Source organism: Terrapene carolina, unplaced genomic scaffold (assembly GCF_002925995.2).
Source record: "Terrapene carolina triunguis isolate 2854851 unplaced genomic scaffold, T_m_triunguis-2.0 Scaffold22, whole genome shotgun sequence".
Taxonomy (NCBI): Eukaryota; Metazoa; Chordata; order Testudines; family Emydidae; genus Terrapene; species Terrapene triunguis.
Window position 1 is genome coordinate 23,865,781 of NW_020664373.1, and position 12,373 is coordinate 23,878,153.

General features: G+C 44.4%; 1 protein-coding gene across 1 annotated transcript in view; it reads right to left on the reverse strand.

Moving 5' to 3' along the window:
- Positions 1–6,309, reverse strand: part of LOC112104196 (cilia- and flagella-associated protein 47) — a 698,279-nt gene extending 691,970 nt beyond the window's left edge. The window contains exon 1 of the mRNA XM_029910741.1: positions 6,151–6,309. Coding sequence (XP_029766601.1) covers positions 6,151–6,309 — 159 coding nt within the window. The remainder of the gene's footprint in view (positions 1–6,150) is intronic.
- Positions 6,310–12,373: the final 6,064 nt, after the last annotated feature.

Sequence of the window (12,373 nt, forward strand, 5' to 3'; positions counted from 1 at the left end):
ATGGTTAATTTCTCCTTGTTTTAAGATCCAAGGGGGTTTGGATCTGTGTTCACCAGGGAATTGGTGAAAGGTTTCTCAAGGCTTCCCAGGGAGGGAGTTCTTGAGATGGTGGCAGCGGACCAGAGCTAAGCTGGTAGATAAGCTTAGGAGTCCTCATGCAGGCCCCCACTCTTGTACCCTAAAGTTCAAAGTGGATCTACAGCCTTGACACAAGCCTTGACTACATCATAGGTCCCGCTTTGATATATGAACCACTGCAACAGCTGTGCTCCTCTGGGACAATGCAGATCACTAAGCGCAGTACAACGCATATGAGAACTAAGGACAAACCATTTTCTGTTGAAGGGAATTGGCTATGGAACAATTTTCTAGAGGTGATCTGGCAAATCCAGAGTCTGAATATCTTCATGAAACATTAAAAAGCCTTCCTCTTTGAGAAAGCCTTTCATCTATAAGTGATACTCACAGTTTGACCACCACTTTTATTCCCAACCTCATCTCCCAAAAACAAACTACATCAAGCAGAGAGTTTCTGACCCTGTAAAGTGAGAAGTGCCAACGTTTCCATGAAATCCTCTAGAAGCTTCACTATTCTATAGATTTATGTGGAAGGCACTCAGATACTATAGTTATGAGAGGCAGTATAAAACTCTAAGAAAGCTAAATTGGAATATACTTTATCCATTTTGGCAGTCTTTGAACAGAATCGTCTTGGGCTTTGCTCTTCAAAAACCAGAAATCCACTAAATTTATTTATGGAACAGCTTTGATTCCAGTCAGGTAATAACTGAGTAGCCCGTGTAATCTGGCCTCCTCAGTAAATCAAGAGGTTAGAGGAGTGAAGACTTGAAGCAAAATAAAATTTGTGAAAGTAGAATAGTATGAATACTCTATGGAAAAAATTAGACTATGGTTGGAAAACAAACATATTGTTGTGAAAGATGATATAAGGAAAGCCAGCATTATGGATGTCACCAATTCTCCTAGCTCAAGTGATGGTAACTAATTTTCAATGGCGGGGTAGGTGCTCAGAATAGCCGGAAAAAAAAAAAAAATCAGTCCACTTATTTAAGTGCTTTAAATGCCTAAACATGGAGTTAGATACTTAATTTAGGCATCCACTATAGAAAATGTTATCTGTAACCTCACAGAATGATGATGAAAAGATAAGTTACTCAAGAACTGAATAGACCCCTCCCCCCACCCCCATAACACAAGAGGAAACCATGTTAGCAGATGAAGGGGAGGGGAGGCTTGCAGTTAAGGTTGTGAAACAGGAAACTGGATAACTAATTCAATTCCTGTTCTGCTTCAAACATACTGTGTGATCTTGGCCAAGTCACTTAATCTCTGTGACTCAGTTTCCCATCTGTAAAATGGCGATGATTGCACTTCCCTGACTCACTGTGGTGTTGTGAGGATAAATACCTTAATAACTGAGGTGTTTGGATACAATGGTGATGAGGAAGGATAAACAACTGAAACAACTGATAGATTGCACGTTGACGGAAGCAAAGGCTGAAATTGTGGAAAAGCAACATCACTTGCCCCACAACCTCAGCCATGCTGAACACAATGCCATCTGCAGCCTCAGGAACAACTCTGACATAATTAAAAAGGCTGACAAAGGAGGTGCTGTCGTCATCATGACTAAGTTGGATTACGACCAAGATGCTGCTAGACAGCTCTCTAACACCACATTCTACAAGCCATTATCATAGAATCATATCCTCTGATCCCACTGAGGATTACCTAAAGAAACTACACCATCTGCTAAAAAAACTCCCTGACAAAGCACAGGAACAAATCTGTACAGACACATGCCTAGAACCCCGACCAGGGGTATTCTATTTGCTACCCAAGATCCATAAACCTGGATGCCCCATCATCTCAGGCATTGGCACCCTAACATCAGGATTGTCTGGCTATATGGACTCTCTCCTCAGGCCCTACGCTACCAACACTCCCAGCTATCTTCGAGACACCACTGATTTCCTGAGGAAACTACAATCCATCGGTGATCCTCTAGAAAACACCATCCTGGCCACTATGGATGTAGAAGCCCTCTACACCAATATTCCACACAAAGATGGACCTCAAGCTATCAGGAACGGTATCCCTGATAATGTCACAGCTAACCTGGTGGCTGAACTTTGTCCTCACCCACAACTATTTCACATTTGGGGACAATATATACCTTCAAGTCAGCGGCACTGCTATGGGTACCCGCATGGCCCTACAGTATGCCAACATTTTTATGGCTGACTTAGAACAACGCTTCCTTAGCTCTCGTCCCCTAACGCCCCAACTCTACTTGCGCTACATTGATGACATCTTCATCATCTGGACCCATGGAAAGGAAGCCCTTGAGGAATTCTACCATGATTTCAATAATTTCCATCCCACCATTAACCTCAGCCTAGATCAATCTACACAAGCGGTCCATTTCCTGGACACTACTGTGCTAATAAGCGATGGTCACATAAATACCACCCTATACCGGAAACCTACTGACCGCTATACTTACCTACATGCCTCTAGCTTCCATCCAGGACACACCACAAGATCCATTGTCTACAGCCAAGCTCTAAGATACAACCGCATTTGCTCCAATCCCTCAGACAGAGACAAGCACCTACGAGATCTCTATCAAGCATTCTTAAAACTACAATACCCACCTGCTGAAGTGAAAAAACAGATTGACAGAGCCAGACGAGTACCCAGAAGTCACCTCCTACAAGACAGGCCCAACAAAGAAAATAACAGAATACCACTAGCTGTCACCTTCAGCCCCCAACTAAAACCTCTCCAGCGCATCATCAGAGATCTACAACCTATCCTGAAAGATGATCCCTCACTCTCACAGAACTTGGGAGACAGACCTGTCCTCGCTTACAGACAACCCCCCAACCTGAAGCAAATACTCACCAGCAACCAAACATCACTGAACAAAAACATTGACCCAGGAACCTATCCTTGCAAGAAAGCCCGATGCCAACTCTGTCCACATATCTATTCAAGTGACATCATCATAGGACCTAATCACATCAGCCATACCATCAGGGGCTCTTTCACCTGCACATCTATCAATGTGATATATGCCATCATGTGCCAGCAATGCCCCTCTGCCATGTACATTGGCCAAACCGGACAGTCTCTACGCAAAAGAATTAATGGACACAAATCTGACATCAGGAATCATAATACTCAAAAACCAGTGGGAGAACACTTTAACCTGTCTGGTCATTCAATGACAGACCTGCGGGTGGCTATTTTACAACAGAAAAGCTTCAAAAACAGACTCCAACGAGAAACTGCTGAACTCGAATTGATATGCAAATTAGACACAATCAATTTAGATTTGAATAAAGACTGGGAATGGCTGAGCCATTACAAACATTGAATCTATTTCTCCATGTAAGTACTCTCACACTTATCAACCTGTCTGTACTGGGCTATCTTGATTATCACTTCAAAAGTTTTTTTTCCTCTTACTTAATTGGCCTCTCAGAGTTGGTAAGACAACTCCCACCTGTTCATGCTCGCTATATGTGTGTGTATATATATGTTCCATTCTATGCATCCGAAGAAGTGGGATGTAGCCCATGAAAGCTTATGCTCAAATAAATTTGTTAGTCTCTAAGGTGCCACAAGTACTCCTGTTCTTTTAACTGATATACTGATGCAGTACCAATCCTCTCTCCAAAGAAGAGAGATCCAGGACATAAAGAAGAAAGAATGGGAGCTTCTTTGAAAGAAGCAACAGATCTCTCAAGTCCATACTGAAGCAAGTATGACTATTCAAGCTGAGTCCTGCCAAATTTTCGAGGACCTCGAGAAGCAAAGGAAAAAGATTGAAAACTGGGGAAAGAGCGGGTATACATAAGCCCCACCAACCATTAAGAAAGAAAAGCATTCTAACAGAACTTGAGTCCCTGCCTGCTCTGGAACACTACCTCACTTACATGGTGTTCTTACCTGTGGCAAAGAGATTTACATCTGGATGACACCATTTGGCAAAGAAAGAGGATGTCACAGAGTTCTTGAAAGGAAACAGTTGGGGAGGATAGGGGGGTAAATCAAACTCCCTACTTGAGTTATTTCACCCAGGAGAGGGTAAGCAAGATTCACCAGCAAAGGTTAATCTGATATGCAACTCCCATAAGGGTCTCAAACACATGGAGGCTTCTTTTCCCCAAAAGCACTTCTAATGCTAACTGTGGATCTATCACTTAAAATCTAATGAAAACAGTCAATTTTCCCAATGTCCCATAGACGCCACCTGCACTTTCTCAAGAACAGCATATAAAGACCCCAAGAACTCCCTATATTTTCAGAATTGGTTCATCTTCCCACAATCATCCAGCTGAGGACTCATGGATTTTCATTAAGAGTCTCCTTTCTCCATGGACAACTTTATTCAGTTCCACAAGCTGCCAATGCTCCCCCCGGATGGGAGGCCTCCTCCTTTATGCCTGCAGCATCCAACCATGCAGGCTCCATGTGTAGTGCATCCCACTGTTGGCTTCCCCTGGCACCTGCACCCACCCAGCTAGGAACAGCTTTGGCCAAGAGTTCCCATTCATTCAAGAGTTGGGAAAAACAAAAGGCCGCTTTCCGGTACTTTCCCCCATGCATCTCCTCACAGGGCTGCAGTAGGGGCTGTGCCTGTGTATCTGGGGTCAAGTCCTGCCTACTGGCAGGACGGGGGTGACACTGAGCAGCACATCCCTTGGCCCACGCCACTTCCCGCAGCCCCCATTGGCCTGGAGCGGCGAACTGCGGCCAGTGGGAGCCGCGATCGGCCGAACCTGTGGACGCGGCAGGTAAACAAACCGGCCCAGCCCGCCAGGAGCTTACCCTGGCGAGCCGCGTGCCAAAGGTTGTCTATCCCTGTTCTAGATCAATGGGTGAAAACACTTAGCGGGGATGTGGGAGAGACAGGTTCAATCCCCACTCAGGCAGAATGGGATAAAGAATTTGAACAGCGAGGTGCCTGCATGCAGTGTGGATTTAGGCACTGAGCTCTGTGAGGGGATGGGGTTTAGCACACATCCCTCTGACTGGCATCTCCCAGAAGCTGTCTTTGGCAGCTGCCTGTCTAGAGAGCTGTTTTTTGTAGTACGGACTCTGTGTTACCTCTCCCCTCCCCCCATGCATTATATGGGGAGCATAATCACCTAACTCAGGATTTGTGAACTGCAGTTGTGTTCCTCTGACTATCTTGGTGCCTAAAATCTAGGCAGGAGCACTGCAATGCTTAAGTCCCTTTGTGAACATAGGACTTAGGTCTTTTCCTCACTGATAAAAAAGGTGATTTTTGTTTTATTTGGTAGCTAACATGCAGAAGCTATTCTGACATAAAAACCACAGTGAGAGGTCAGAGGACAATATACACATACGGTTGTGCCAAAGTTCAGAAGTACAAATTTAGTTTTGAAAACTTGATCAATATGCGTAACAGTGACAAGGGATTTGGGCAGGGGGAGGGGTGTTTATAATGAAGAATGGTAGATTTTCTGCTTAATAGCTTGTGTTTAAAATGGAATAATAATAAACTTATTTCAAAAACTGTTTACAGTACTTTACACTAGTTTCAGTGTTTTGGAAACAGTAAAATGTTATTATAGCCCATCATCTGCAATGGAAAGAAGCAAACAAAAAAAAACCCAAAACCTTCAGGTCTTATGCAATAGCCCTGAAGTTTACCTCTGTAGAATGTTTTTTCAAATTACAACAATATAATGTATTTGTGTCCACATACATTTGAAACAGAAATTTCACCATGGTAGTAAATCGTGAGGGGCGTGCCCACAACCATCACAACTTGCTACCTCCTCCCACTCCCAGATGCAGGAGATGGGAGAAGGGAAGAGCCAGCAAATTGTGACACGTGTAGCAACACACACACACACACAGAGCTAGCCTTGGACCAGAGGATGGGGAAAGGTCAAGGTAGCCCATTGTATCAGGGCAGCAGTTTGCAGCACTACACCTGGAGTGGCAACCCGCGCGCAAGCCCCAGAGCCCGCCCCTGCCCATCCCGGCGGCCTGGCCGAAGCGAATGCGGGGACCGGCCCCGGGCAGCCCCAGCCCCGGCCCCGGCTCTCCCATGTCCCAGGGGCTCGCTGGGGGGGGGCAGCCTCTCACCTGGGCGCGGCGCGGCGGCAGCAGCTGGAGGCGGCGGCTCCCCGGCTGCAGGTTCTGGACGCTCAGCAGCGCCCGGTACCGGCCCCCGGGCACCGCGTCCATGAAGCGCAGCTCGGCCGGGCAGAGGCGCAGCCCGGCCACGTCCCGCGGTCCCGCCATTGTCCCGCGCAGCGCCCGCGTCCCGGGCGCCTAGAGACGCAGCCCGCAGCTGGGAAGAAAGAAGGAGCCGGCACCGCTTGGAAACGGTCGCCGGGCAACGAAAACAGACCCCTGATTGGACGAGATTATGAGCGGAACTTCCAATTCAACCAATAGGGTGAGAGGCTCCGGGGCTGAGTCTATCTTGGCCCCGCCCCCTTGCTCATTAGCTACTGAACCGGCAATAGGAGTCCCCAGGGTTGGGGGGAAAGTACCAGCTGGGGTGATCAGACAGCAAGTGTGAAAAATCAGGAGCGGGGTAATAGGAACCTATATAAGAAAAAGCCTCAAATATCAGGACTGTCCCTATAAAATGGGAACATCTGGTCACCCTAGTACCAGCCTTAAAGCCCAACCCTGCATGCCCAGGCTGGGGGTATGTGGCACACCCGACTTGAGCCCCTGCCTTGGGAATTCCCTCCAGTTTTATCATTTCTCCCTGTCAGGGATGATGGATCCTGTGGGGAGTTTTGTATGAGACTTGATTCCTCGTTCGCCTCCTTGGGGCAGCAGATGGGGTTTAAAATGTGACTCCGGTCAGAAAGATAACTCTAAAACACAGCATTAAGGGGTCCTGTGTTCATTGTGCCTCCTTTACAAGAAAAAATTATTTTGTTTTTCTAACGGCTAGACCTGCAAATCCAAACTGGGATCTTAAAGTGAAGCTGGGTTATTTATATCACCAATATCAGCCTCAGTCAGAGTCTGCAGGTGGAATTCAGTTAAGATCTCTGTTGACATTCAAACCAGAGGAGAAGCCAGCTCCCACAATTAGTATGATTGTCTCTGCAAAACTGACTAAGTTAAAAAGCTTGTCTGACTTACATATAAGGAGCACGGCCTGTTATGAAATGAAGTGGCATTTTTACATGCTTTTTTCAAAGTAAAACCATGGTTTAAAGATGGAATGGAACAGTCTCTTCCTCTCTTTGGCCTCCTCTAGACTAAGATTGAAGGATGTGATATTAGCATGTGTTAATATCACACCTTTCAATACAAGTCTAGAAAAAATGTTTGAAGATGGATTTGTTGCACAGGTGCTGACTTTGTAATGTGCCAGGGGGTGCTCAACCTCTGTCTCTGCCCCATGCCCTGCCCCACTCAACCCCTTCCTCCAAGACTCCACCCCCACCCTGCCTCTTCCCACTCCACTCCTGTCCCTCCTCTTCCTGCCCTTTTCCGCCCCCTCCCCCCAGCGCGCCGTGTCCTTGCTCCTCCCCCTCCCTCCAAAAGCCTCCTGCACGCCGTGAAACAGCTGATCACAACGGGCAGGAGGCTCAGGAAGGGAGGGAGAGGTGCTGATCAGCAGGGGTCTGCTGGCAGGCAGCAAACACTGGGGGGCAGGAGGGGAGCTGATAGAGGGGCTGATAGCTGAGCACCCACCATTTTTTCCCCATGGGTGCTCCAGCCCCGGGGCACCCACGGAGTTTGCGCCTATGATTCGTTGCATTTATTTCCAAGAGATTTACATTGTCATTGAGTGACACAGTTGTGACATAGCAGCTCTATGCTAGAGGACTGTCTAGTTAGGTACCCAATATGTGACATTTCTTAACGGGACTTGCAAAGGAAAATAACATTGGGGTTGTGCCCTGTTTTGATTCTTTGTAATATACAAAAAAAGGCCTGAAACTTTTTTCCTGATGGATTTTTTTTTTTTACACTGAAAATCCAGGTCTTGAATATTACAACTGGAGAACTAGTGAAATGATACTGATTTGGATTTTTCTTCCTGTCTTTTTTATTTTTAGCCAATTAGTTCATTTTATCATCCATTTATGAATGTGTTATTTGGTGTTATGGTCAATTTAGATGCTATTTCATATATAATCAATGTATGATAAATAGATTTAAATTGTAGGATTATAGAAGTATAAGACTGATAAGCACTCAGGAGTGATAAATCGGTATTAGGCATATAAGTAAAGTAGGGCTGGAATGCAAGGCCTACAGGCGGAGGCCTGTTAGATTTTAGCTTAGCCATACTACACCATAGGTTTAAGAATTCTTGACAAGAATGGCTGACCTAGGAATAACTCTGTGCCAGTAAGGTCACAAGATTACTATAAAAGATGTGTCAATAGGTGATATTACGGAAAACCACAATGTATTGTCCAAGACCATGAGATACCTAATTGCAACATCATGGAATGTCCTGACTGCATGTTATATGTTGTATATAGATGCTAATAAGAATAAGAGGAACTAAGAAACCACCTATGAAAAATGGGGCATCCCAATATACACTGGGTGTGGAAGTAAAGATAAGGAAAAGAGAGTTGAAACCCTCAGGTATATGCATAAGGTGTTAGGTGTGGTCAGAACAACAATATAAAAGAGGTTGCCTGATTGGGTAAAAGTGGGAAGAGGCCATGGGAAACCCCAGCAGGAATCATCCCTCTATTGATAATTGTCTGTTGCGAAGTCCATCGGACGGGGCACTGGAACAGGGGGAGAAGTCGCAGGGGGCCTTGGCCCCATAACTTTTTACCGGCCGAAGGGGCGAGGGATGGTGGAGAGGAGGCGGAGAGTAGAGATCTGGGGGTGGGGTCTAGGGGGGAAGAGGCGGCATGTGAGCGGGGCCTCTGGAGAAGTGCGGTGCGAGGCCGGGGGCTCAGGGAGATTGCATGGTGTGAGGGCAGAGCTTCAGGAGAATGGGAAGTGTGGGGGAGGGGCCTCAGAGGAAATTGGCTGCACAGGGGCGAGGCCTCAGAGAGAATGGGCAGCACAGGAGCAGGGTCTTGCGGGGAAGGGGTGGCGCGAGGGTGGAGCCTCGGGGAGATGGGGCAGCATGGGGACGGGGCCATGGTTCGGGTGCCAGTGGCCCCTCCACTTTTAGGAAGCTTCCACCACTCCTGCCTTCAGACCCTAGAATATCTTTGGGTATGTGTGTATGACTACAGTCTTAGTCATTGCATGTTTTTTGTAGGATTTTTGGATAATTGTAACTTTACTTATTGCTTTAATAAAACTTGTAGTACAGACAAGACTTTGTATTTTGGGAATGTATCTGTGGCCACTATCCTTGGTCTTTGTGTGTCCCTCCAAATTTGAGAAAAGCACCAGACATGATATTCACTCTGTTGAGCTTGAAACTGTATCAACAGGAGCTGAACCCATGGTAGTGTAATGCAAAATTACTAAATTCAATTTAAATTAAAAAAAGGCTACAGATTCATTAAGAACAATGTATTAACCTTGTTTCTTTCTGGCTACAGTGGTCAGACTAATTCCCTTGGCTGTAGCTCACAGTCACCCTTACCTTTCAATAAAGAGGTGTTGTATCTCACACAAGTGTCTGGTTGCCACACCATGCAAGCCTGAATCTTCATATTAAAGGTGAGGGATGTTCCAATATGCTCCTTTTTATGCAAATTAAGTGCATTCTTACCACATCTGGAAAAATTGTGCTCTCATGTCATGAATGTGGGCACCATGCTACCTTGTCGGGACCATAATAAAACTGAACATTATGGAATTGTTTGATCTTATATTTGTATTCTTAATGTGTATTATTCATGTACATATTTAACACAAGTAATGGGAGAACCAAACCAGGACTCTAATGACTGCATTTATTGTTGAAAAGCCCTGTGATAAATGAAGTGGGGAGGGAGCTCCCTTTTATGGACACTCAGCCAGCTGGTTAACTATAAAGCCACCCTTGTTGGCTGTTCTCTGCTTGCTTTACCTGTAAAGGGTTAACAAAGTCTCCCAGGTAAAGGAAAGGGAGTGGGCACCTGACCAAAAGAGCCAATGGGAAGGCTAGAACTTTTTAAAAATGGGAAAAAAGCTTTCCTTTTGGCTCTTGGTTGTTCTCTCTTGGCTGAAGAGACAGGGGCAGCAGAAATGCTAGGTAAAGTTTGAACCAGGTATGAACAATTATCTTCCATATCTAGAAGGATTCACTGGGACAGGGAATGTTTAGATAGATGCGATCAGGTTTATTTCTTTATTTTGGCTTGTGGATTTCCTCTGTGCTAAGCTCAGGTATTTTTGTTTTCTTTTGTAAGGTTAAGCTGGACCCCAAGGAGCCATTCCTGGTGTTTAACCCCTTTTCAGTTGCTCTATAAAATCTGGCAATAGCCTGATTTTCCAGATGTGATTCCTTTCTTCTTTTTTTAAAATAAAATTTACCTTTTTTTAAAAACCTGATTGATTTTGTGTCTTAAAAGGTCTGTGCATATGTTTTTCAATTAGCTGGTGACAACAGCTGGGTTTCCCTTTTGTTTGTTTTCTTTCTCGGCTTCCCAAGGGAGGGGTGGAAAAGCCGAGGGGCCTTAGGGAAAACTTCCCAAGTGAGTTTTTCCAGGATTTGCAAGAGGCAGTTTTTCACTTGGGTGGTGGCAGCGTTTACCAAGCCAAGGTTAGAGAAAAGTTGTAACCTTGTGAGTTTAATACAAGCCTGGAGTGGCAAGTATTTAATTTTTAGAATCCTTGTGGGCCCCCACCTTCTGCATTCGAAGTGCCAGAGTGGGGAATCAGCCTTAACAAGCCCAATGGCCACGGGGTCTACAACTCTACACTAATGTATCATTGTATGTATTTACTCAGTGGTGGAAGCCAGATGTGTTCATAAGACAAGGTGCTCCTGCTTGCTTTGCCTTCCTACTCTGCATGTAAGTGATAAAAATGAAATTGACAAGATTCCTGCTCCTAGCCAGATTTCTAACAAGATTATGGTCAATTTCACTTTACTGCTTCAATTCAACTCAATAAAACAGACTGGGGCAATGGGGGAAAGTAGCTTACATTACATGCATACAAAACTTTAAGGCTAAACACAATTTCAATTAACCAAAAATTTGGAGCCTCAGACTTATTCACCCTCTGGAAATATGTGAAATCACAAAATTGGAGGCCCCAGAGTACTCACATTTTTATGGGGAATGTGAGGAGTTGCACATTGGACAGCCTAGATTGACAGATCTTCTTTAAAGGTAAACTGCATAGAACAAAAAGGGCACAAATATTTTTTTTTAAATGTGGGGCAGAAGTTCATTTTGTTTTTTACTTTATTTTTATATTTTTTAGTGGGAATGGAAGAGGAGAAAGCCTTTGGGTTTTTTTGGAAGAAGGGGTATTTGTTTGTTTTATTTTATTAACATTAGAAATTCAAGTCTTATCTATCCATCTGTAGAGGATGGAACAATGAATGGGAGTGATGACATCAAAAATGTCAAGAATGAAACCTGACCACTTGAAAGGGGAAATGTTCTTTGGACAGACTGCTCAAAACTCTTTGTTTTTGGTAACTTACTGTATTACATTTAAATGCATACAAATATTACTTTGTTAAAGATTTGCTACCTTTTCACTTTAGAACTGACAAAACTCCCACCCAAGCATTTGCTCCTCAAAGAAATTCTCCTGCAAAATCAGGGAACTGAAGACTGGATATTTCTAAGGTAAAAATCAAGCAAAGGGTGGGGAAAAAAACCCTTTGTAGAAATGAAAAGACTCACTCACATTGTTCACTTTCTGTAACATCTAGTCAAACTTTTGTGTGTGAAATTTTATTTAAAAATGCTTGTCCATTTTGCTTGACGTTCTTCATGGAATTTTTATAATTTCAACAAAAATCTCAATAAATAAAAGTGTTTCAAATGTTTTCATTAACTTTTCAGGGGGGATTCCCCCCCCTCTTAAAAAAAATAAAAACAATAAACAAAAAAATCCACAACTTCCTCCCAGCCTTTTTTCTCCATTAGTAACTTTTCTCTAGAAGTTAAACTTTCTCTCATTTCTGCCTCCCCATCACCTCCCCTTGCCTATTTTTCCAGGTATTCTCAAGTGAGCAGATTTTCATTGCTTTCTTCCCTCCCCCTTTCCCCACTTTGAACCCAGCTTGCCCATTGGGAAAAATTCCCATATGAGCTTGTTTTAATAGCTATAATTAACTGTTTACTAAACTAGCTAATATGATCCATATCTAAAGCAAAGATCAACATCGACTATTGTCAAGAGACAAACAAGCCAACAAAATAAAAGGTAGAGGAGTACATCCTCAGCTGGTGTAAACTGA